The sequence below is a fragment of the Meleagris gallopavo genome, chromosome 5 (assembly GCF_905368555.1).
Source record: "Meleagris gallopavo chromosome 5, MGAL_WU_HG_1.1, whole genome shotgun sequence".
NCBI classification, from domain to species: domain Eukaryota; kingdom Metazoa; phylum Chordata; class Aves; order Galliformes; family Phasianidae; genus Meleagris; species Meleagris gallopavo.
Window position 1 is genome coordinate 27,617,758 of NC_139408.1, and position 27,225 is coordinate 27,644,982.

Below are 27,225 nucleotides of genomic sequence, written 5' to 3' on the forward strand. Positions count from 1 at the left end.
TGCCTTTGGAGAGCAATTCTTGCACTTCCTTTGGTTCAGAAAGATGCTAGGGTCCATGTTCTACAATGTTAAAATAACACAGTGCATGTAAACGTACTGTAAGACTGAGAAAGCATTTCAGCCTCCGGGTGCCTCTGTAGAAGCATTCAATGAAACTTACACAACCATCAGCTCCTGAAAAGGCCTAGAAAGCATTTACCTTATGGTATACACAAATGGCTCATCCCTGTGGCTGCCAGAAGTAAGGGGACATGGCAGCAGCTGTAGTCTCAGGTTAGACTGCAAACCTATAAACCAAAGCGATTTCTTCTTAGGCAGTTTTGAGAAAGAAGGTAAGAGGAAATTAACTCAGCACCCTGTAACTGCCTGCTGTAGCAGTCCTTCCAACTCTGACCTCCTTGGCTTTGGATGGCTTGAGCAGTCCCACTGAGTAGTGAAATTAGGGACCATCCTCTTCAAGCTATACTGCTACAACTGTGTCTTGGAAAGGACTTTCAGATATACCCGATATGTTCCTTGACATCCTCAGCCCACAGAGGCCATCCATATCTCAGGTGTATTTATGTGGATCTTACAGCTGCATCTAAATTGTGGGGAAAGAAGGTCAATTCTCGGACCTTTTGATGGTGTCAGAGACATTTGCATTCTAAATCTAGATAAATAATGCAGGTTCGCAGGGCTGTCACTACAGGTCAAGAAATCACCCCAAATCGAAAACCAACAGATCTGCTTCAGCTCTTACTTGGCCATTGCTGTCTGTAGATCTGGTAGGAAATACATGCAAACAAAAACTGCAGGTTCAGGCCCTAAGACACAATAGTGATATATGCAAGTTCAATATGCAATACTACAGTTTCTTTTACCAGTAGGAGCACTGCTTACTATTTGGCCTCAGTCTGGCTGCTGCAGTCAATACAAAGACAGAAAAATTAGGTAGGTAAAGCTATTGTCATGGCAATATCAGGATGTACAATGAGAAGTCTGTATGGGCCAGATCAAACCTGCTTGTTACCACATAAGTAGTAGATGCATCATTATCCAGTGCATGTAGTTACACATCTGAGGCACCATCACATTTGACAAGTCCTCCAGCTGATACAACAGTCATTTGATCACAGGGGATACAAGAGAGAGGCATATGCCTCCAAGGATGTTTTTAACGTTCACCTGGAAATCAGAGGTATTTGATACAGAGAACCAGCTCTCCTCTCATCCCAAATTTTGATGTTCAATGATTTTCGGATCACAACTCTAAAAAGCCCATAATAGTGAGACTTACGTGGCCAGCAGATACATATCTAGCAGATATATATATGTGTTATCTAGCAGATCTAGGATGTGGCAAGAAACAGTTCTTTACAGAAGTGGGCTCAGAAGGTGCTAGAGACCAGTCACAACCAGATTATGTTTCAGCACAAGATGTCTCACCATTGGCCATGCTCTGTCCAACCTTACAAAATGAGCAAACCACCTCATCCACTCATCAGCAAAGAGGGGAGCACACCAGGTAACAATTTGCCCTGAGTGCCGGCTAGCTCTGCGTGGCCCTGGGTTCTGCATGTACATCAAGCTCTAGTAACTGCATAGCTCACATTTCCAGAACACATGCATGCTGTATTAGAAAATATTCTTATCCCCTTAAAAAGCCTGGCATTTTAATTTCACTACAGCTCACTTTGGCCTTCCCCTAACAAATGATTTATGCAGGACTACTGGAGGAAAAATGAAGTGAATTAGAAGAAAATATGTTAGTCAGACACTTGAGCTGTAACACTCTTGGCAAGCCAGCAATTCAGAGCATCTCTGTTTCTCTTTACCACATTCAGAGCCAGAGAAGATCCAATAAATATTTCTTGCTAGCAAGTGGCTTACTAGAGTCCTCCTAGTGAGGTCTGGGAGCAGCTTACCTTCCATATGACTTGCCAATGGCTGATGGCCGGGCTTCATAGTAATACTGCTTGTATTCATCCATCCACACCTCCGCTGTGCGCTTAGTGTTCCTACATGGGAACAAGGGGATGCTTTGCTGAGTGCTGCTGGAGAACCTGCCTTCCTGTCAAACAAGAGCTACACGGGCAGACCCAGGGCCTGTCTGCCAGGGGGGAGTTGGGAATAGCACTAGATACGAAATAAAGTGGGCACCACAGTCAGATTTAGACTGAATGTGTTAACTCTACAAAGCCTTGTGGGGATACTACAGTTCAGAATATAAAAATAAATAAATAAATAAATAAATAAACCACAACAAAACATTGTTTATCATGATTTCTTTCACATATGCTCCCACTGTAGAAGTAACTGGTCTGACTGGTCGCCACCACTCTGCCCCCTTTCTCCAGATTAAAATGTTACCATGGAATAACTCAGCTTGGAAAGCAACTCTAGTTATGACCTGATACAATCCTCCTGCAGAAAGCAGAACTAACTTCAGGCTAGGCTACACTGCTCAAAACCTTGCCTGAATGAGTTCTGAAATTTCCAAGGATGGAGATTTCATCACCTCTCTGGGACTCTGCTCCAGTACTTCACTGGTCTCATCATTTTTCTCTTCCCCTCTGTCCTGCAAGTTGTCCACAGGGCTCATCTCAGCACACACACAGCTCAGTAGGATCTCTGGACTTGAAAGCAGCTCAGAGACATCTAAGGAGTGCTGATACCCAGGTATGTGTCACTGGGAGGTGGCCGGGGTCTCTCCCTGGGGCATTGCTCCCTTCCACCATTGCAGAGCGAGGAAAAGCAAGATGTAGTAATACAAACAACAGGGAACAGAGAGGGAACATTGTGCATAGACCAACAGCAACTCATCTTCCCCTTGAGAACAGATGCTCAGCCACAAGTTGTTCTCTGTCAGCAGGGAGAAAGACAATAAAGAATTCAGGCTGATTTAGAGATGCCCAATATCAAGGTGACGTGACTGTTACCACCTACTTGATGTAAGTTAGTGCATTGCCTTCAGGGAAGTCATAGGGATGGCGTTTCCTGAACACATGTCCCACGCGACTGCAGGGAACAATCTCCAAGCTGCCACCACACATCCACACTCGGAAAGAGAGCTCTGGAAGAGACCGAAGAGTCATACAGTTGAAATCAGATCATCAGCATTTCCAAAAAGAGTAACCTCAGCAGTGTGCCTGAAATCCTTGTCCCTCTGCTCTAGATGTATTTACTACAAAGTAAAACCAGAAAAAGTGATGCCATGGTACAAGAGGAAAAATCCCTCTGCCTTTTGTTAAAACAGGCAACTCCTGTCCTGGCCTTCTCCAATACCACTCCACTGTTTGGGCCTCTGAGCATTTCAGTGAGACACCTTTCCATTTGACCAGATCCTAGCGGCTGTATTCAGGCTTTCAGGACAGCATTCGGTAACAGATCAAGATCACCTCCACACCCACCTTGCTCTGAGCTTCTGCAACTCACCCACCTTGAAAATGAGTGGAAGAAAAACAAATGAAGAATTTACTAGATGAAGCAAATCACATGAGGAAGAGAAGGAGTTTAGGAGACAAAGGAGAAAGAAGAGAACAAGATGAAGGCATAGGAAGCACGTCCTCTATGAAAATTAACTGAGTAATTGATTGGGACTTCAGATGAAGCCTCTGCCACGAGAGCTTCAGATTACATAGACTGATTACTTCAAAAGTTTTACTTTTTCACTTGTGGTCTCCCTGCCTGAATTATGGCTCTGATGTTTAGAAATTAAAAAAGAAACAGTGCATCCAGATCTAATGGCTGTTTCAAAGCACGCGCACACACTAACATCATCCCACCCTTCATCTTTCTCCATAGCTTTCCTCTACAGCTCCTGGGAAAGGTTGTTTAAACAGCATGGTAGTTTACTTGTCTGGCTGTTTGGTGGTTGGATGGTTGTGGGATTTTTTTGAAGGGGAGGAAGAGATGGTGTATTTAATCCAACTTCTACGTAGTTATCTGTAGTTTGTGTCATTTCTTACTAGTTGCAGTTTCTCCCTCAATTTTTCCTACAGCTTTGAAGAGAGGAAGGACTCAAAAACAAACAAACAAAAAGAACAACAAAAACAAAAACAACAAAAACACAAGATATAAGTTTCTATCTGGTATTGTGTCCAGGTGGCAATTGCCCTCCTCAAATGAGGTTCTGATTCATTCTGGCCTATTACAAAAACAAAATTCTCAAGCTAGCATGTTTTATTTAAAGCAATGTCCATTTCCCAAGACTTTGCATGACCAGGTTTGCAAATGGCAATTCTTTAACAGTGGGGAGAAAGGATGCAGATTTTTGGCACAAAATAGAAAATGGAGATCAAGCATAATATATTAAGGACTTTCATCCATTTTTTTTTAATGAAAAACATACGAGATTTTTTTGCTATGTATTTTCCAGCACCCGACCTTGCCCGTATATGCTTTAAATGATTTTATTGCTGTGGCTTTTCCCCATAATACTTGAAAAATGTTCTTACCTACTCACATCCAACTGGAAGAATACTTTGGCAGCTGATAATCACTACCTGACCATTCCTATGTACCTGCTTGTCCAGCTCTGTGTCTTTTAAAACTTTCTCTTACATTGTTTCCTCACAGGAAAAAAGTTTCCAAGGAAAAGTTTATTGAAAATGGCCTTTGTGGCCATTCTCACCCACCCAGACTAGTCAGAGCTACTCTTTCAGCTCACCCATCAAAAGGTGACCTTATCTAAACAATTGCTTTCCACTCAAAATTGTAATGCGTAGTAAAAAAGTGTTTCAGAACATAATCAACACTTTTCCTTCATCACAAAAACTAGATTTCCGTTAAGTATGGAAAACATTTCTTTCAAAGTGGAAATTGAACATTCTAAATACCTTTTCAAGGAAAATGAACTTTTTGTTGTGAAATTGTTTGTTTCTGTTCATCTGCTACGTAAGAGAAACAAGCTAAATGTAGAAATTACTGCCTCATATTATGCTGAAGAGCTGAAGAAATGTTAGTTTGGGGGAAAAAATAAAGTAAAATATTTTCCCATTGCCATCATCACACTGCCATTGTAGCAACGCATCAATATACCCCATTATATGCATTGTGCACTGAGCCTTGCTTTTGTAAAAGAGTCAAGGTTCAGGATAAGAGCCAAGTGATGAGGGGCAACAAACTTAATGGAAACTGCACAAGGCAAAACTGGCAAGCCCAATCCCACACAGCCTGGCCCAGCCATTGCCAGGCTTTATGAGAGCGGTTTGAAGGCAAATAAAACAGTTCTGCAGAAGTTTTCATCACCTCTATGTGCAAGAAAAGCTGTGGGTGTGCAGGTAATTTACTGCCACTTACTGCAGAGAGCTCTGCTTTCACATCAGCTATGGACATACGCACCAAAAAACAGTGCTAGGCTCCTTGATGGGCAGCAGCAGACAATGAAAAGCCTAAATAAGTATTCTTTCACTGCTTTGGGGATTTTCAGCTTTTACACAGGTGAAGCTCAGAGGCTGACTGCAGGAATATTCTCCAAAAATAAGCAACAACTTAAACATTAGGAGAGGGGTTTTTTTAATTACTATTTTTAATTTGTTTGTACTGTAGATGCACTCATACAATGCTGCATATGCATATAAGACAGTGATAGCCCTGATATCAAAGGGCCTCTGTTTACCTTGTGCAAAACTGACATAAAATTCTGACCCAAGTGGTGATAGTCTGATAATATCTGTAATCTTCTATCAACATGCAGATCTTGAAAGAAGAGCTCTGCTAAGTAATGAATACTGGGAAATGGTCTGCATTAGTGTGTCATTCCCTGGACACTGTAAGCTTACCAAAATTTTCTCCTCCCCAGATGTCCATTTGAGTATCATATTTTCCCAGGTGGTTAAACCAGGATTTGTTAATCACAAAGATGCCTCCTGCTATGACAGGGGTTCTGGAAAAGAAAGCACAAGCCCGTATTAAATACATACTCGTGTGCGTACAGCACCACCATCACTACCATCTTCATTTTAGAGGGGGACAATTGTGCAGGCCTGACAAACCATCTCTCTCATTCAAAACAGGAAAACAGAAGTCTGCTGATCACGTTCCAGCTTTGCTGAGATGCCCCTCGCTAGATCCTCCCCTGTCCTTTGTTAGACTGTACTGCAAGCACTACATGAATAATGCTGTGTCTTTTGCATTTATACAAATACACACAGTGTAGGAATGACAAGAGGTATTGTCTGATGGCTGCATTCACCAACTAGACATGGTGTGAGTGGCTTGGCTGTATGTACTGCTGGATACTTCTTGAGTGCAAAACAGAGACTCACAAATTACACAAAGGAATAAAATGGCACTTCTGTTACAAGCAGGGAGCTGAGCACTGTGATTTTTTATACCAGGATTTTTCATGTTCTACATCCCTCAGAACCACACACACAGCAGCAAGGCTGGCAATAACCGCTGCAGCCAACACAATCTGTTTTTGTGTGGACACACTTATTTAGGAGAGAAGGTTAATTCTGTGCTCAAATTAATATGTGAGATTAAGCTCCTAGCCCAGCTTTACATTTCCTGAGGTGATTGTTTAGCTGCTTCTTTCCTTAATTCCTCACCTAGAAGACAGAGGTAATTAAAAATGATTTCTGGAGGCATTCAGAGTGTTGCGGGAAACCATAAAACAAATATAGAACAGGAAGAGGTGGCTTGTTGGGATAGCACAGCTACAAGCCAATGAAACTATATAGTTGCTATTCCTATAGTATTCAGGAAGCAATACTCGAAGAATTAGGGTATCGCTGCATTCAAGATTTCTTTAGAAATAACATGAAAAGTTTGCCTTTATCAAGTAAAAACAGTGATATCATATCCCCAGCAAGACAACCCTTTGCACTTCTTGCCATAAAGGCAAAGGCTCAGTAAAGGCATTTGAAGGTCTGCACACAGTCCATCAGAGATAGCTACCTTATAGACTGAGTTGGGTCTGTTCTGGACATCTTCTGCTCTATAGGAATCTGCTCCCACTTAAAGTGAAGGCTCCAATCAAATCCTGAGAAGAAAAGAAACGCGCCAGACAGGTTTTGTTTTTGGCTTTCTACTAGCTTCAGCCCCCACCTTTACATCACAGGCAGCACCTACTTTCCTTTCTCAACACCCCTTGCAGTCCAGCCAAAAGGGGAAGAGTTTATCTTAATGTAGCCAAGAAGTTGCCAATTTTGTCTTGGCATCTTCATCCCTCAGCTGTACAGGACTGATCAGTTCCACTCCGCATGCTCAGGAGAGTGTTGTCAGAGTGACACATACTAATTAGGGTTGTTGCATTTTGGCCAGTCTGTTTTACACTTCCCTGTCTGCCAGAGTTATTCGGCTTTAATCACAGCACTTTGTGGGATGTAATGTATTCTGGGAACAAAGGCTTGCAGGTCATTTTAACCATTTTAACATCCAAGCCTACTGTTTATTTATAATTGGCCTGTGGTGGAGAGCTGAGCACATCACAGACACTAGCACTATATCCTGTTGAGGTTAGCCACTGAGTGAGTAGCCTTCAGTGAGCGAGCAGTGCAGCAGTGAAATGCAGCTACCTACATTTCCTCTAGCCACAACACTACAGGCAACCACAGGAACAGTCATAAGAGGGTTCAGCTGCTAGGAGAGTGGTGGTTTTCAGGAGAGTCCTGGCAATAGAAGCAAGCAACTGAAGTGAGTGTCAGACTCCAATATACATACAGTGTAGGGACCTGTTTGCAAACCAGACTCACACAAGGTAGGAGCTTTTCTCTGAACTCTAAGCTGAAAGCAATTCTTGCCTGGGAAAGCTAGCAGAGAAGAAGGCAGGACAAGCCCTAGGCAGTATGTGCTACCTGAATAACTACCAGGAAGTGAATTGCTCTCATGTCCAAAAACATACACACAGAAGTTCAGATGCCCTCTGAATCCTCATCTGCAGTAGCACCAAAGGAGCAGCTTCCAAGGGATTGCAAAGGTTCATATTCACATGCAGTCCATGTGATGTTGCAGAACCAGAGCACTGCCACAGCACTTCAACATCAAACGGAGTAGACAGAGCCTGGCAATGTTGTGCACACGTGCAGAATTTAATCTCCTCTTCATTATTTTAGTGGGTCTTTCCCAAGGAGCAAATTGCATCACACAGGAACAGCCCAAGATGCCAGATGGACCACAAGGAATATAAGAAGAGAGAAGAGTTTGTAGAAGTGGCTTTCACCTATTTTATTTGGTATCACCTTTCTTCCTTTACTGTAAATTATAAAGAGTGATCTCCCTGGTTTATGAGCATGTGAAAGCAGAGGAGGGTGTTCCACGTCTGGCTGCTTGGCCTGAATGCCATAGCCCAAAAATTCTACTGTTCACTTGCTGACAGGAGGTGAAGTGGCCAGAGGATACACTGATAAAGCATATCAGTTAGCTAAGCCCTGAAACTGCAAAATACCATGATGCTGATGCAAGCTCAAGAATAAAACCATATTTGGACTTTATTTCAACTCTGCAAAATATCCAACTTAGCAATTTCCAGGAAAAGGAGGACAGAAAACCCATCAGAAAAGAGCATCATTTCTTTTTTTTTTTTTAAAGCTGAAGTGGACATCAATTATTTTTTAAGCAACATCCCTCAGGCTTAACTATCACAAAAGCATTAATTATACCTACCTCCCCTCAGATCTGCTGATGCTGCCAGGTAGGCAAAGTTATCCAGGCTGATAACATCAATGATTGGACTCACCACTCGGGTATAATCCTGAAAGGGACAGAGAAAGGGGGTAAATAAAGCAGTCAGGTATTTCTCGAGGGTCTGGAAAAGCTGCTAGAGATCATAAAAAAAACATGTAGCATGCAAATTTTTATTTGGCTTTTCCAGTATAGTTTTGACAGCTGAACAGTGAGTGATGTACACTATGTCCAAATGGAGAAGGTTGGGTATTAGCCAAGTGTACACCATGGATAAAGAGAATGAGGCAAGGGTCCCACATACCCAGAAGTGCTGCCAAGACACAGCTCTATTTCCTACCCAAGATACAGGACATGAATCATTGTCCCAAAGGTTTTGTGCTTGTTTTTGTTATCTACTGATTTCAGCTCAGCCATCCTTGAATTAACTCATTGTGATCAGACCAGAAACAATTGCAAACTGAAAAATATATAATATCTTAATATTAAGGAATTGGGATACTTCACTGGCTGTAAGGGTGGTTTTACTTTGCAATCCTTATAATAAACAGAATTTGAGATTGTAATAGGTTTCCACCACAGCACTGAAGAAATTCTTTCGAAAGCTGAAATCTAAGATGAAACAGAGAGCTGGTAATGCCAAAGCCAGTATCTTGCTATCACTTGACAGCCTCCAAAACCTTCCTACCAAACGTCCATTTTATGCCTTACAGTAGCTTTTTCTGCTTGGCCAGCAGGGCACAACCATCAAAAGCCTGTTGTTCGTGCAGATTGCCCTTCGCACAGTGACAACTGCAGGAAGAGTGTATCACTAAGGCCTGAATCCTGCTCTTAAACCTATCCTGGCAGCACAGCACTCACACTGCTTAGGAACCCCATGTTGTATGTTGACTTAAAAGGCAGAAGTAAATATTTATGGGCTTCTGAGATAGAGGATTTACTGAGCAGGACTAAAAAGTGGAAGCTTTTAAGTCATCATTCCTGAAGTTTCACCTTCTTCCAGTTTAAGCCAGACATGGATACGAGTCAGCATAAAAGACTCAAACTCCTTTTTCTGGAGCCCATTACTCCATAGAATCCTCTGTTTCAAAGGAGGGGAACAATCCCAGCCCCTTGCAAGCAGAGCTAAGTCTTCTTGCAAGCAGGGCTAACACTTCTCCCTTTACCCCTCCCATTTCTCTTTTAGCAGAGCCATGTTTTGCTCTCCAGCCCTACAGTGCAACCAGGGTGACAGTCCAGATCACACCAATCCTTTCTGAACTGAACCAGCAAAGGTACATCCCCACATGCACAGGCAGTTCTTTTGTGCTGGGAAGCTGCCTACATGCAGGTGGTTTCTGTTGGCAGCTCAGCAGGAGCATTAGTGGAAGGAAAGTTTTGGCAGTGACAAGACAGAGGGGAAGGTCCAGCAACAAGGGAGATAGCAGCCATGGAAAAGTTGCCCAGCGTGTGCTGAGGTCACTATCCTATGTACAGGCAGAACAGAAGCACAACACCTGCAGGACAGCTGAGGTACAGGTTGGTGGTTCAATTATTCACCACTGCATCTCATCACTCAGCACCTGCTGCCCTGCTATGTTGGCAAGAGAATGCAAGAAGCCCATCAGGAATCTGCTGCCCATCTAGCTCAGGGTGTACTTCCATCTGCTTGAGAAAGGCTACTTGGTAAGGCTCTGTCCTTGCTGGCACTGCTCAAGGCACCTGAGAGCACAGGATTCTTCAGTCCCAGAACACGCTAGCCCTGTCCAGCTCAGAGCAGAGAGATGGTGCTCACCTCTTTCACTCTCTGAAGCATGGGCTGCAGCCACTCACTGTTGACTTCACAGTGACTGTCTAAGAAGGTGAGGATGTCAGCAGTGGCCACTTCAGCTCCTCGCACCCGAGAACGAATCAGCCCTGCAAGGGGGAAAGGACAGCAGAAGAAGGGAAGAAAGGTTAGAAGGGTAAACAGCTGAGCGTCTTGCAGAAACCAAAATACTTTTTGTGGACTTTACCTCTGTCAGGAGCAGAAAGCAGCTTTGGCAGGGCACCGCCTGGGAGCAACATCAAATATGAGCCCTTCCAACACACAAGGAATGACCTCATCTGCCACTTCTGTTCATGCCACTGAACTCTCACCTGGTTCCTGCCTTGATGCCAGTTCCCTACCCCTCCAGCCCTTCTCACAGTGTCTTCTCTATCAGAGCACCCTGCTGCTTCTCTCACCACTTCCACAGGAACACACTCTATTCTCTCACTGCCTTTCTTCCTTCTTATCTATTCCCTTTCCTTTTTTACTCTGCCTTGTGGTTAGAGGTACCACTCTGGCTCTCAGATACTTCCACACTTTCTTACAGACACCCTGCCACCTGAGATAACTTTCATGCACTGAACAGTGGCTCCCATCTCCCCTTTCAGATCCTTGCTCCAGACCCAGTGTACACAGACAGCTTTAGAAATTAACCTGGAAACAGGACTTCCGTCTGCACCTATATTCACAAAGATCTTAAAATGCAGTCCTTGTTCTACCCAGGGTCTCTGGACAGCACTCATTATTTAAATTGAGAGCCCCGAAGACTGAGAGTTGATAAACCAGGTTCTCTGTTCATAGAGCTTCCAACATTAGGATACCAAGCCCTTATACTGATAAAAACAAACCATAACGGTAAGAAACAACACGCACACAGCTGGCAGGCAAACAGGGCCATGTGGGCAAATCCACCAAATCTTTGTACCTACAAAGCTTCCACACTCACCTTCTCGACGGATGTTTCGTAGACACTTGACCTTGGGGATCTTGGTAAGGAGCTGACAGTCCTCAGCTTAAGGAAGGCAAAAAACATTTGGTACATACACATGAATTATTTGGCTTCAATAGAGAGCTCCAATTAACTGTTCTATTGTATCTCCATGGGAGGGGAATTTCTGCTTTCACTTAATATCAGCCTGATGGCCGCAGTCCTCCTGTTTGAAGGGTACACAAAAGAGCACTGCTTGCCCACTGCCCACCTCAGACAGCTGAGCCTGTGCCTCCTGACGCTCTGGTAGTCCAGGCCTCCATCCTCCTGCACTTAGCATTTCACAAGAATAACGGGGCACGTGCTGGCAACATGGCACTGAGTGGATGGCTTTGATGAAACGGAGGGACCATAGGGAGCCAGAGCTGCAAACTGCAGAAGTGCCAAGTAAAAGAGAATCCTGTCATATAAAATGATTTCATCCATTTTCTTTGCCCTCAGCAGCTCATTTGGGCATTTCCCAACATTTGTTCTTAGGGCAGTTTCTGCTTGACTTTTATTTAATAAAAGCCACGGAGAGTAGATCTGCTTCCCTGGAGGCACCATTATACTAACGCATGGATGTCTGACTGAGGGCTTTGCTGGCAGCTTGCCAGGAGCTGTGCCATCCCTCATTTCCTTTGCTCAGGGAACACGATGGAGAGCAACAGCTACTGGGTCCAGCCCAGCCATATGAAGGAGCACCACATTATGCAGGATGCCACAGGCTATGCTGCCTACAAACCTCTCTACTCCCATCCACAGAAGCAACACTTTCTAGCACATGCTACTTTCCCTTTCTCCACCATAATGTCCCACTTCTCCATTTGTTCCATCTTCCTCTTTATGTCTCACATCCTCTCTTTCCCACTGCCATCCTTCCACGGATGTGGTGCTCCAGGGATAACACAAAAGCCATCAGCCAAAGTGCATCTCCTGGCATGGTCCTGCAAGAGCATTTCCACTCTCAAGAATACATGCATGCAATCTAAAATACTGCTCTTGTATGGGCACTTTGGCAGCTGCTGCACTATCCAAGTGAAGTGGCAGGTGCTCTTAATTAAAGCCTACTGAGATTTTGCTGGGCATCTGCTACAAGGGAAAGCATCACTCAGCTTGGCTAAGCCACAATTTTAAGTACGTACAAGAATCCATATCAGATCACTTACTCTGTTGGAGTGGAACTTATCACTACTTGCAAGCATCGATGGACTCTTTATCTTTGCAGACACTGAGGCAGATGTTAAAACTAAGTGTCAGTCCTCAAGCAGGTACTAAAGTGGTGAACTAAAGTTCAGATGCCTCAGTAGAGTAGCTGTAGAACCACAGATATCTGTTTGCCAGCAAGAAAAATAAGAACTACCATGGGATGGGGCTTTGCAAAAATTCTTCTACCTAGGTGCCTAAATGGCAGTTTGTGGCTGAAGCCTGTGCAGTACTGGCACCAGAGATCCGTTTGTGTTGATCTGGAACACTTTGGCCACTGACGCTGTATTGGAATTTTCAGGTGCTGAATGTGAGACACTTAGGACTCTATGTTAGAGGTGCTCAGAAACACCCAGCTTCAGTAGTTGGGTGCAGCTCAATCCTTATCCAGACATGACTCTGAGGCCCTCACAGGTTTTAATACCTAATGGCCTCTACCACGCACGTAAACTATGCACAGAAATACCGTCTCCCTTTTCCTTCTCCCTTGCAAAGAGACATGATGGAACTTCTGTGAAAGAAGGGAATAAATAAAGCAACCAAAAAGAGGGAGAACAGAAGGAGAAAAAAACGAATGAAAGGGAAATAGGTCCATACTTACGATCTGAGCTGAAGTCATCTACCAAAATAATTTCCTGGATGAGGTTGGGAGGGGTGCGGTTCAGGACACTGCAGGAATCCAGAGAAGAAAAAGACAGTCTTTGTGAGTTGCCATAATAATGGTAATACTGACACAAGTCTGCTGTGCCGTGTTTTACAGCAGGAATACCAAACTCAGATGTGGAATGTGGAAGAAGTAATCCAGCTCTTTGTACGAGGGTCCATTGGAAGCTGAACTGCAAGCAGAAACATCCCAGAAAGCTACAGCATCTCAATCAAACCTGAGAAGGACCGCATAGCTAGAAAGATGGTTGTATGGTCTGCCTGGAAGCACCTAGCAAAGGATGCTGAAGCATGCTCTCTGCCTCCTGAAAGACAAAGAGGAGAGCATTAACAGCTCTGCAGCAGCCAGGAAGCCGTTCCTGTCCACCAGACTCTGAACAAAGCTCATCACTACTGGGAAGTAGAAAGAGAGCTGTCACTTTTCCCAGCTAGGAGTACTCTCAGTCTTTTCTCAATTATTCTCTTCTATAGGAGGAAACCAATTTTCTTTTATGGCAATATTTTGGACTTGTTTTGGTTTGGGTTTTTTATTCCCTTCTTTTGATTGTTATTTGCCTTTCTTTCAAGCCATGTCACTTGCCGAGACTACAGACTTTTCCTTGGGCTGGGATCCACTGTGGCCTGAAATACCCCCAGAGCTGCAATTGGCTTGTTTCTACAAGATGCAGGTTTTCACATATAAGGAAGGAGGATAAGAGCTTACACTCTTCACAGAGATCAATACAGTCTAGTACTCTCGAGTTCCAGCATCTTCATTCTGACCTCTTTGTTCCTCTCATTTGTTTTAAAATACTTGAACTAATTTTCCATAAACCTCTTCAAGTTCCTCCTCTGGCTTTACTAGAACCACACAGTATATTCCCTCTTTAAGCCTCCTTCCGCAAATGCACAGGCAGGTCCTTATTGCCTTCAATAAGGTGGCTCATATACTGAACATCGCTTACACTTGAGCACACCAGTGAAGAGGACAGTTCTGCAAACTTCAGCCTTAAAAACCAGAGACAAACTCTGTCCTCCGGTTCTAGCATTTTAGTGGTGCTTGCTCTTCTGATTTCAAGCAATTTTAGAGAAAGTGTTGCTTAAATATTTGGGTTATCTTATTTTGTTCAATTGTTTTTGTTTATTTTGCTGCTTCTTTGTTTTGGTTTCTTTTATATAGGAAACATAACAAGAGTAAACCTATACTCCCAGGCATAGACTACTAAGGTTAAAGAGAGAGAAATTACTGCATGGTAATTAGCACCACCAATGGCTTTGCACACAAAGCCCAAATTTCCTTGTTTTTCCACTGTCTCACAGTGCAAAATCACATCTGCTCTGCTGCTCAGTATCACATCCTACTCCATTTCAGTATTTTGAGCTTACACATCCCAAGATGATCGAGCTTGCATTTTTCAAAGCTGAAGCTTATTTGCTGCTCTTGGCTCATACTCCTCTGGATACTTCAGAACTGCATAAGGGGGTGGAAGGTGAGGTGGAAGGTGGGGCTATGTTCCTTCTCGCATTTATGATTGCCCCTTACCCCAGAATAGCTATTATCTGCATATTTTACAGACAAAGTTGCCTTGCACTGAAATTCTTGTTCGTGCAGACTTAACACAAAACATTAACAATCCTGACTGGCCAGATCCTGCAGCATAACTGCTGTAAAATGGTATTCTACACATTCTCTCACTACGCTATTAGCAATACTCGCATTTCCTCCACAAGTTTCAGGTCTTCCAACTCAACAGAACTGGAAAAAAGGCAATACACTTTGTTCTCTCTTCCTCAGTTGTTCGTTCAGTCCCCCAGCAGAAAAGAAATATTCTTGAGGAGTTCACTACTTATTGTTCGATGCCTAGTTCTGCTCTCAGCTCTGCAATAATTTGCTGTGGATCCTTGGAAAAGGTACTTAATCTTCTTTGTACTTTGTCTTGCCTGTCTTTTTAACAAGGAACACAGCAGTCTACTATTTCACTTCAGTGAGGTGAATACACCGGCACAACAATTGATTACTCTTAGGCACAGAATGTATTACTAGGCTTCCAAAATCCAGTGCTAAATCCCTCTTTTACAGCAGAAACAGACACTATTCCCCTCACCTCAAGGATACCTTACCCTCCTTTTCTCACAACTTTCTTCTTTCAATATCTGTGCCCTTACTTTGTCCCATGACACCATTTCAATATTGCCAATAGCTTCTCTGCTCTGCTGATTTGTCCATCTCCCATCAGTTCACAGATACCATCTCTTATTTTTTTTTCTTTTTTCTTCTCTAAAATTATCTTCTCTGTTTATGGTTATCAAGCCTTCTCTGATTTGGAGTGAAGGCTACTAGCCAATGTTTGGCTGTGTGCCACTGAAAATACTGTAGAACCCAAGAATTCATCCTTTGGGACCACTCAACAAACAGGGATAAATCAGGAACATTTCTGACATTTGATGTAAGCAAGAAGTAGATCAGGAGCACTGAGCGTAAACCTCTGGCAATGAAGACTCCAGCCATAGCCAGAGATCTGTTAAATGATCTTCAAGGTCTCTTCCAAACCAAACCATTCTAAAGGCCAGCTGGCTGACCTTTTTTTTTTTTTTTTTTTTTTTTTTTTTTTTGCAGCTGACCTCAGCTAGCTCCTCATCAGGGCTGCTTCGGTGGCAGCAGGACTGTAGGGTTGAACAGCTAGATCCGCTTTGCAGGATCTTTGCTAGGGACTCGGGGTTGCAGAACATCACATCTAAGAGATTGGTGAGACCACTGCTTGAGTGCTGTGTTCAGTCTTATCCCACGATAAGAAAAACAAGAACATGCTGAAGCATGGCTAGCAAAGGACAGCTAAGATGAGTAAAGGACTTGAGCATCACATGTATGAGATGAAGTTGCAAGAGCTGTAAATGTTTAGCCTTGAGAAGAGAAGACTTAGAGATGTTGCAGAGTCACTTTCCCTGGAGATACTCAAAACAAACTGGACGTAGACCTCAGCAACCTACTCAAGCTGATCCTGCTTTGAGCAAGTCTGGCATTATGCATTGGCAACATTCATCTGGTCCTTAGTACACATAACCTAGAGGATTTGGATATCAATTCCTCTCTTTATGGGTTACTTCTGTTTTGAATGTCATCTTCTCTACATGTTATTATCATAGCATCTTCTATTTGATTGGCTGCCTTGAGATTTTCTTAAGGATCACACTACCACAGCTTCTGAGCACCTAACGATTTATTGTCTGACCTATGATATAATCAGCAGAAATCTCCTGCTGCTGTCCTACTAGCAGCACTGTAGTTCCAAACAAATCTACTCATTTTCTGAACAGTGGCTATGTAGGGTTAATTTTATGGTTTAAATGGAAAGAGAATGATAAGAAAAGGCAAAATGTGTTAATGCAATATATACAGGACTCTGAAAATACAGCAGCACCAAACCCGGCAGACTGAAACATAGCCTTCTAACCATGAGGCCAACTTGGAAAAACCTGTTATTTATTCACAACGCACATTTCTCTAAGCCCACAGGACCAGACAGGAGAAGTGATGATGATGAATAATACATTCCTGTTAGTGAAACCATGAATTCAACCTTCTACCTGAACAATTCAATCTCCTTTCAGCCTTCACAAGCTGTTCCTGGACTTGCTTGCAGGCTTCAGGGACCATTTGAACAAAGGCTTGATAACTCTGAGGGCAAAGAGCATTTTTTATGTAAAAAGGAAAAGGAAAAGGAAAAGAGCCTCCCCAGATTATACAGGGATGATGAGGAGGAGAAGGTGCAGCACTGCTTTGTGGTACAGATAATTGCACGCTTTCTTCTGCTTAGGGACAAGACTCTATGTCATTATTTACCTGACAGATTTGGCTACTGATGATACACAGAGGTACTGGCACAAGACAGCAAGTGTCCTGTATGTACAACAGGGTCTGTGTAAAAAGCCCCAGGGAAGAGCTGGTGGGCTATTAGCCCCTCCTCCTGAAACATATACCTAGCAGGAGACTGGCTGCATATTTCTGTTAAAATACACTCTCCCGATGCCCCTCCCCTCAGCTATATCTAGAAGCCCACATTGTCCCCCTCTTGTCCCTCAATCTTCCCAACCAAGATCATACTGACTATTCCCCATCTGCGGAAGCAGGCCCAGCAGCCCCTTTCCTGCTGCTAATGATCCCATCACAAGAACTATACAGTAACTACCTGCAGACACTTTGAAGAAACACCCACATCTCCAATCCAAGTCCCAGACCCATCTTCGTGGGCCACGTCTAGGACAGATCACAAAGCATACAGGGGAGATCCATCCACCTTGTTTGCATAACCACTGGAAAATGTCTAATCCTGCAGTGGTGCCCTCCCAGGGTCCAGCCCCTCTTGCTGAACTCACCTCTTCACCGTGCGGAGCAGTGCAGAGCGGGCCTCATTGTGGAAGGTGATGATGAGGCTGGTAGCTGGCAGGTCTGCATCATAGCGTACAGAGGTGCACCTGCAACACAGAAGAGCAGAAGCATGAGCCAAACGCTTTCCACCAGCAGCTGCTGGGGCAACATGTCTACAAATTCCAGAAGAGAAGAGAGCTAATATGCTAAAAACAGAAACAGCACAGCAGGGCTGCAGCAAGGAAAGCCTCAGCAACCCCATACAAAGGACAGCAGACTGCCTGCCAAAAGGCAAAAGCTTTGAGGCTCTGGTACCTAAACTCATAATGCTGCATGCATTATGGATGAGAACGCATGACTTTCCTGGGGAACAAATGCTCAACACTGTGGATTCCAGCCAATGAATTTGCCTGTGTTTCATGTAAACTCCAGTTCCTTCATGCATAGGACGTGCACATGCTAAGGATGCATAAAGCTGTTAGATCCAGGCATCAATTCAAACTCTTTGGGCCTACTAAGGTTCCTCAGCTTTTCTTCTGAACATTAATACCTCAGATAGCAACAGAAATTAATTCTTCCCTTCTTCTCATTTCATTTTATAATGTTAGGTATGTACACTCATCCACTACTCAGAATGAAGAATCAGCTTGCACCAAGGCTGCTTATACCCTGTGGACAACAAGCATTCTGGAGAACAACTCATGGCTATGAATCTTGGATCCAGTTCTGGCAGGTGCTAGAAATGGCAGATTTGGACTGATGTGCTCCTATGGAATTGTGCCTTATTTTTATTTTTAAGTACTCAAGGCCATGCTTGGACTAAATACATCACTGGACAGAATACGATTTATTTCTTAAAGCCACTTGTTGTACTTCTACGTTTACTTACCATTCTTCTATGGCTATTACTAAACTGTAACTATTTTTATCATCATGCTCAATACTGCTAGTTTAAAACTATTCTAAACTATTGTTATTTTTCATTGTAACAAATTGCATTTGTTAAGGGTACAATGACTTCTTCCATCAATCTTCAAGCATACAAGGAAACCTTGATAAAAAGCTTGGGACCAGACATATCACATTTATTATTGTTTCAAAATAACTCCATGATTTAATGAATGTAAAATGCATTAAGTCACCAGCAAGTAGAAAAACAAGATATTGGTGTGCACATTATTTGAGACAGACTTTCTAAGTTCTCAGCATTATTAGAGCATCACAGGGGACAAATATGAAGTTTGTGCTTGTAAGCTGGGTCTGCCTTTGCTTCGGATCAAAAACTAGCTAGCTACATCTTCAGTTAGAATTAGCCTGAAGGATGTAGATTCAAATACGCCTTATCTGAGCTTTGGTGCCTAAAGAAAAATACAGTAGTGACCTATTCATCCCTGATTCCTTGACCTGAGCCAGAGCCATTTGTGACAGAAGGAAGGGCTTTCTCAAACCACATCTCACTTTTGCCAGCAGAAATAAGTCCTTATGTTAAGCTGTCATCACAGCAACCACTCCAATATTGCTATATGACATGGTACTCAAAAACAACACCTCATTCTCAAACCAATCCCCCTGCAAATAGGAGGAACATGATAACAGATCTATCTGCCTTGATTATATGCTGCTTAGGGAGTCCCCATTGCTAAAGGGAATCTCTGTACAGCTGAGGCTGAAGTAGCCATACATTTCCATGGAACAGTATATATATGTCTTTAGACTGAAATGCACAGGTAGAACTTTTCACAAAAAGCATCCTCTGCATGCTACTACAGATCACAGATCAAAATAAATAATTTATCTTTGAAAGGTGCTGGTTTAGGCCAGAACATGACAGCAGATTAACAGAAAACAGCGATTCTGCATGGCAGAGGGACTGCCAGTAACAGAGGACATGCACCACTGCCTCTGAGTCACTAGCAAGCCAATCCTGAGTACTACACTGGGGAACAGAAGCACAAGACTTTCATCTAACCAAGGTCCCAGACGCTTCCATTCACAAAGCACCATGATGGCTGTCAGTGCTGGCAGGCTCACAGAGCTCCACATCTCCTGACACCCTTTTTGCAGTCTCAATCAAGTTAGATGCCTGGTTTCCCCTTCCCAGCAGTTAAGAGGTGTTGCTTTGGAACACTACATCTAGGTTTCAAATAGACACCAGTGCTTCTGACGTGGTTACTTTGCTTCTATTTTTTCTTCTTTGAAGTAGGTTGCTTTGCACTGTTCTATTACTATCAAACCTATCATCTTCAAGGTACAGTGTTATCCTTCCGTACTACAGAAAGAACAAAATAATTACCTGAGCTCTGGTAGTAACTTACAGATGAGCTTAGTCAGCAAAATAAATTCACCCCAGTGAAACAAGGACAGAACAAGGAGTACTTTGCAAGCCATGAAATATTCACTGCCTGAACATGAAAAGCTCATTATTTTCACCCCCACCCCAGCAGAGTTCATCCAAACCATAACACTCAGAACACACTAAATGAGATTTAGACAGCCAGTTCACAGCAGGTGAGAAACACCAAAGTAAAGCAATGCTACAACAGCTGAGTACCTTGCAGATAGGACAGAGGCTCACTGAGAAACCCTGAGTGTGGGGGATTTTATGCAAAAACAGCTTCCGGTCGAGCAATTTGAGCTGCGAGAGGGGGGCTGTGCTGAAACACAAATGCTGAAGTAATAGGATGGCGTTTAGACCTGGGAGAAGATATGCTAAAAAAGCAACAAACTAGGACTGAATTAGCCAGGGGTCTCCCATGCATTTGAGAACTTTCCAGATTAACCAAGAAACAAAGTGACAGATCTTGGAAAAGAAAAACTAAAACCATCTTCAGGTTAACAGGGCAGAACACAGGAAGGCTCTGGACTCCCCACAGCAAGCAGCAGCCACGGCTTGGAGCAAGGGCTGCACAGTACCTGTAGTGCCTGGTGTCCCGTATGGGCCGGTCGCTGCTGAGTTTGTCACTCTCTAGCTGATTAAAAGCATGCTGGCGGTAGGGGTCTTCTCCAGCCTTCAGCAGCTTTGAGGACAGATAAGCCTTCTCATCAAAAGCCCTCCTGCTGTTCTTCTCTCCCTGGGGGGCCCTTGTCACCTAGAAAAGAGATAAGCATCAGGGAGAGCAGCAGATTGATGTTTCAACTCTGGTAACACGTTCAGATGTATATAGTAAGGGAAGGGAGGTCATTTGTGACACATCTGAAAGCGGATCAAGCATGGAGAAAGGCAGGACAGGCAAGAGCTTAGAAAAGAAAGGAGGAAACCTTATGGATGTAATGTTACAATTGCCTTCTCCAAGGAAAATTGCAGGCCTTACTATCCTTGCAGACTTGAGTAGCTTGGGTTGAAAGCTGCTTTTCTGATAGCCCAGGCAGAGCCAAATTCACTGCAGCACTTGTTACACTGAATGTGTGAAACTGCAGGCATTTGGAAGTGCTTCCAGACAGCACAGGTTTGAGAGCAACTCTAGCCAATGTGGCTAAAATATTCGACGTTTTCATATTTCGAGGAAAAACATTTTCAGCTTTTCTTCAATCACTATTGCATACAAACACTGTCACAGTTGATTCAGCAGGTTCCCCTCTGTGCCTCACCATCCAGTTTCACAGAACTGCAAAATAAAACTGAAAACTGCATATGACCATTCCCAGTCCTACACACAAGCTAAAACAACTGGGTTATCCCCTCTCCACTCTTTAAAGGCTTCTTAACTTTCCTTTCTTGGGTCATAGAGCCAGCACTTGAGGACCATTCACTACAGCCACTGGTAGAGAAACTGGGATAATTTACACAGCAAAAGTTGTTTAACAAACTGTCTATGGTAGCAGTTTGAAAGATGGAATCATGAAGAAGTCATAAAATGCTTCTAGCCTTGTATGAAGGTATGCTGGATCTCCTAAAGCTGCTGGAAGAGGCAGATTCTGGCATATCTGCAACTTATAGAAAGTGGCAAAAAAACCTCCAGATCTCAAGATCCCCCTGTTTACAACAGTTTGGATATCTTCTAATATTAGATTTGATCATGCTTCTCCCTCTGCTATATGGCTACTTTTAAGAGTTTTAGAGGGCAAGAGACCACAGGCTGGCCATCAATATCACACAGCAGTTCACTTAATCCATTATAATAGGGTGGGTTACAACTCAAGAGACCCAGCACATGGCAAATTCCCAAAGCAGCAGAGTGTTTTGAGGTAAAAATGTTTCTGCACTCATCTCTGAGGGCTGTTCTGCAGTTCAGACAACCCTAAGAGACATGGACAGTTGAATAAGTTGACAGTAAATGGAATTTAGTGAAGGCAAGTGCAAGGTAATGTGCATTAGAAGAAACAAATTCAACTACTTGTGCACACTGATGAACTGCAAACTGACCGTGACCACTCGTGTTACAGATCTGAGCAATTCCATGGACAGCTGAGGAAAACTCAGCAATCAGTCAGCAGAGGGGGAATATAGAACAACAAGAGCAGACTAAGGACAGGATGGAGAAAACAAACTATCATGAATGCTGTTATACAAAAAATCAGTGACAACTCAGAACTTGTGGCCAGAGCACAGATTTTTGTCAAGCCAGACTCTGGAAAGAAATTATTAGGGGATGAAGAGAAACTAAAGGTTAAGATTATTCGGTTTGGAGAGAAGATGAATAAAGTGAGGGGGAAAAAATGATAGAAGTCCCATAAAATTATGCCTACTATGGCCGAGGTCAACTTGATGCTCATGTTTCCCTTTCTTATCATAGAAGTACGAAGAAAATGTCTCAGCACAGGAAATAAAGCTGCACTACTTTCAGTACCAAGCAACATACTCAATCACTGCACAATCAAGCTGCTGCATATGGATTTACTCTGGTTTTGGTTCAGGCATGCTTTAGCAGACAACCCTCTCTTCCACTGCTGCAGGCACTTCACTGGGGGTGCTGGCCCCTGCCTCTTGGACTCTTCTTTCAGGCTGTATTTTCAGCACAAGCAGGAAGATTGGCTCCTTTAATTTACGCTGTAAGTTACATCAAACAAAGCTTCCATTTCTAATTCCCAACCCAGAAAACAACACTGATGTGAAGCAAAAGCCAAGCTAACCATGCTCCTTTAAATATTTTTGCGGTCACTCACCAGACCTTTACTACTTATCTCTGTCACCCCAGGCCCTGGAAAAGCAACAGCTGGATTTTTGTTTCTATTGCCACAAATGTTGCACAAAATGCTGGCAACAGCAGCAAGCCTTCAGAAGCCATTTTGTCACAGCATTGGGAGAGCTCCCCAGGGCAGCCCCCAGCCACCTCCCTTGGGCATAGGCCATGGCCATACTGTGCTATAGGCCCACGGGTGGCACAAGCAGGTCCATCAGTGCCTTTAGGGCAGTGACACACTGACACTTGAACTATTACAGGTAATTCATCTAGCTAGCATAGTTCTGACATTACTTCTTCCTAAATTTGATGTATGAGTGCTGGAGTGCTGGGAATCAGGTGTTGGTTAAGAACATCTCCCATCTTTATCTTGACTGGTAAGTCTTCATACTGTCCTTAAACAGGAAGAAGGAACATTTAGAAGATAATAGCTCGGACAGCCTAGTTTCAGTGCCCAGAAAGACACTGCAACAAGTAATCAAACAGATGATCTGCAGGCACCAAGAAGATAAAAGGATGACAAATAGCAGCAGACTGAGATTTGGCAGGACCACATCATGTCAGACCAATCTTATTTTCTCCTGAAATGAAGTAATCAGTCTTATGAGTGTGATTAAGCAGTGGATATGACGTATCGTAACTTTGGTAAGGTTTTGATATGGTCTTATAAGATAACATTAGCAAGATAGAGAAATAACAGTCTTGATGGAAGTCATCATCAGAGCTGAATTGCCAGTTATTCATTGCCAGAGCAGGAGAGCAATGATGTGCGCAGGTGTCAGGGGTTTGTGCATAACTGGCTTGGGTCTTAGGTTTATCAAACCTAAGGCAAATCCAGCAAAAAATATCAGACACACTGGGGAGCCACATTAGAACTGAAAATTATCTCAACTTTCGTTTGTCTGAAAACAATACATGAAATTCAATAAAGGCAAACCTCTACAGTTCAGCGGAACAAAACACAGAGGAAATAAGAGGAAGTAAGAGTTCTTTAGAAATTACAGCTCATTATGGAGAATGCAAAAGCGAAGTTTAATGAGGAGAGGATAGCAAACACTATCCTGGAGTTGAGTCTGAGAGAGACAGTTACAAAAAAGCCTAGCAAAGTGAATATAAAGCTTATCATTAGAGGACTGACTTGCTTTCCTTACCTAGATATATAGATGCTTGACTGCAGGACATTTATCACTACTAATTCAAAACCCACTTAACAGGAACAGCACAGGATCTCCATGAAATAGTAGACAGCCCTTCACAAATTCCTCTGAGTTGGGCAGACTGACATCAACCCCCCTGCTTTCTCTCCCTTCACATTAACTTCTCCCACTTCAGGAAAAAGTTAATGTAATCATACATGAGCTTTAGGTATGTTAAAGGCACGCTATGTACAGCTGAGTGCTAAGTCAAGGCTTTTACAAAATCATCGGGACAGCTCATTGCCACAAGCTTTACGGCTACACACCCCAGATCCCCATGCGTGGGGCTGAAACTACAAATGGGAGTTACAGGAGCAGGAGTGCCCAGTTCCTTCTGACTGATACTCTGTGACAGACCAAAAAAAAATATCACTACATTAATGCAGAAGATTAACAGGCACTAGAAAACTGAGCGTCTAGACTAGGGATTAGCAAAGTAGCTTGCACAAACTAAGGTTTGACCCAAACACCGCTGTGACCTCCAACACAACTCACATACCAACATTTCAGGAAACAGTGTAAACATTCTAGTCTCATTCCAGTGCTTCTCTTTCGCACATACACTTTTTCCTGTCAGTGACAGAACGGACCTAGTTGCTCTCCTGATGTTGAAAACACATTGTTATTTATGTTTTGAGACTGTTGAAGGGACCAGCAACTGTTTAAGCAGTGAAATTAATACCATAAGCAGGGTATTAAGGGAAAGGAATTAATGCAATGCATATCTGTGACAATTTGAGGACCTAATTTCTCAACTAGCATAGTGATACACTTGTAGGCCTATCAGTCCTGAGACAGCAAGACATTCACCTAGCTACATTGTTGCTGTCTGCCTCTGGATACAAACACACCAATTCCAACACTGAGGAAATAACCACTAAAATTACAGCAATTTGGGAACTCAGATCCCAAGATTTTTTATTATTATTATTTTTATTATTATTTTGCAGCAGTAGGCTTTGCCAAATTCAAAAAGGATAACCATATTCCACAGGCCAAGAGCAATCATTACTCATCCAGAGTAAGGTCTGCAATCCTCTCAAAAGTAACTATAATTCATCACTTTACAGTTACTGTGAAGTTAGCCTAACAGCAGTATTATACAACAGGATGTGTACTTTGCAGTTTACACATCTTTACGGAATTATTTAGTCTAGAGAACAAAAGGCCCCAGGGAAACATCATAGCAGCTTTCCAGCATTTAAAGGAGACCTACTGAAAAGATGGGAGATGTTCTTTATCAGGGAGCATAGTGACAGGACAAGGGGTAATGCATTTAAACTAAAAGAGGGTAGGAGTTAGATTAGATATTCAGAAGACATTGCGAGGCTCTGGCACAGCTGCCCAGAGAAGCTAAGGATGCCCCATCCCTGAAAGCATTCAAGACCAGGTTGGATGGAGACCTGGGCAGCCTGATCCAGAGGAAGGTGTCCTTGCCCATGGCACAGGGTTGTAACTAGATGGGCTTTAAGGTGATCTATCACACAGCCTATACCTCCCTCCCTCCAGCCTTTCCGGCCCAAACCCCTTTAGCAGAGGTGTTCCCCTCTGAACTGGTCCAATGCTAGCTTCTACCCTTAGGATTTAGTTACCAGCCAGTAGCTGGCTGGCTGAGCACATCACCTCCACTCAGAGCAAGTCACCTCTGTAAACCACTGTGGAGCTATTGGTATCCACAAGTGAGATTTTCCTGAACGAACTCACTCCTCCCGCTCTATACTCAGCTCTCGTGACCTGATGCTAAGCCTCAGAGCAGACAGGACAGCGCAGCACTGCTACCAGCAACCAGCTGATGAGAAGTGCAGCAGCACTTGGAGATGCTACACATGGACTCTGAATGACATAGTGTTCAGAAAGCTGCAAGATCCCAAGAAATTCCCAGGAGATCTGGGAGTACTTGCCAGGGAGCAGGCTACTGTTGATGGGCTGAATCTACAAGATGTCTCAAATGTCAATTGCTAGAGGCAGCTGTTTCAGAGGGGGGTGCTGCATTCCCTGAGGGGGTTTATGAATCCCAGCATTCACATGGCTGTTATGCCTCATGGAATAACTCATATACTTCCCCAAAAAATTGCACAGAATATGTAAAGAGGCTGTGCCTAGCAGCAGTAGGGCCTATTTTATTCATGCCTTGTTTAACTGTGTAAAGCACTTTAAATGTGGTTTGGGAACCACGCTCTTAACATTTCATAACAGCAATTCTTTAATAGAAGTGACCACAATTAAATAGAACCATCCTCTTTTTTTGTTTGTTTGTTTGTTTTTCTGAGAAGTACAAGTGCTGACAGAGGAGCAAAGAAATTGATTTGAATGTTTTGTTTGCATATTGCACAAACTGGAGTAACACAATGGAAGAAGTAAAGCAATTTAAACTGATCAGTTCCCACACCAGAAAACTGGTCATGAGAGATTTTCTACCAGCATCAGCTCTGGACTAACTTGAGGCCTGCTACCTTTTCCAAACTAGGCTGGAGGACTGGTGATGGGTTCCCAGCAGAACCTATTTTCATCGCCTACTTTAAAGAAGCTATAGCCAATAAGCTGCAGTTGCCAACTCATGGGTGTTCTTCAGTACTGTGACAAAGAGAGCTGTAGCCTCTTAGTACTCTAACCCAAGGGATAGTGTAAGTAAGAAGTATCATGAGTCTGCTGGGGCTTCCTTTTCAGTGCTGCAATTTGCCCAAGATGTCTCCGCATCTCCCTACTGTTTTCCACTGCTTCCTGGTATTTATTCCTTTTGCACATACAGAGGCCATTCTCTGCTCTACTCTTGTTTTAGCCCTGAGAAGTTCTGTCTCTGCTTTCATAGCCAGAAATTCACAGGAGTCTACCAAGCATTTCTGACTTGTTTTTCTTTCCTTTCCTCAGCTTCACCAGACATTAAGCTGTTGACATGGAAAGCATCCTCAAGCATCTGGCTTGAAAAGGTGGAAATCCTGTAGAGGTCAGAAAGGAGAAGTAAATATTTTTGTGTGTTTGATTTCTACAGTGACCTTCTCCCTACACCCATCACTTTTTGGATACTACTCTCATAGCTCCCTCCAAGAGAGGCACAAGATGGCACAGTGTTTTCCATGGCATTACCTTCAGTCTGGAAGCAGCGATCATCACATCCTCACATGGTGTCGGTCACAAGCAGCTGGATGTTCTAAGTTTCTGGTGTAAAGGATTTAGAAATGGGATGATGCTGACCTGCAGGTCACAGCAGTGGGTTGATAGACAAGGACTGACCGCTACATTTCAAACAGACTTGCCATGGTTCATCCTACCACAGTCTTTGCTTTCATGTCTAAGAACTGACAACCTTGCTTTTGAGGCAGCTATGTGAC

General features: G+C 43.3%; 1 protein-coding gene across 1 annotated transcript in view; it reads right to left on the minus strand.

The window, feature by feature from the left end:
- The window catches only part of GALNT16 (polypeptide N-acetylgalactosaminyltransferase 16), a 59,535-nt gene that overhangs the window by 12,022 nt on the left and 20,288 nt on the right, over nucleotides 1-27,225 (minus strand). Inside the window, exons 2-11 of the mRNA XM_085224957.1 lie at nucleotides 20,494-20,669; nucleotides 17,589-17,687; nucleotides 13,174-13,241; nucleotides 11,346-11,411; nucleotides 10,385-10,506; nucleotides 8,593-8,680; nucleotides 6,886-6,970; nucleotides 5,766-5,869; nucleotides 2,929-3,055; nucleotides 1,908-2,000 (exon numbers count right to left, since the gene is read on the minus strand). Of these exons, the coding sequence (XP_085081083.1) occupies nucleotides 1,908-2,000; nucleotides 2,929-3,055; nucleotides 5,766-5,869; nucleotides 6,886-6,970; nucleotides 8,593-8,680; nucleotides 10,385-10,506; nucleotides 11,346-11,411; nucleotides 13,174-13,241; nucleotides 17,589-17,687; nucleotides 20,494-20,669 (1,028 nt within the window). The remainder of the gene's footprint in view (nucleotides 1-1,907; nucleotides 2,001-2,928; nucleotides 3,056-5,765; nucleotides 5,870-6,885; nucleotides 6,971-8,592; nucleotides 8,681-10,384; nucleotides 10,507-11,345; nucleotides 11,412-13,173; nucleotides 13,242-17,588; nucleotides 17,688-20,493; nucleotides 20,670-27,225) is intronic.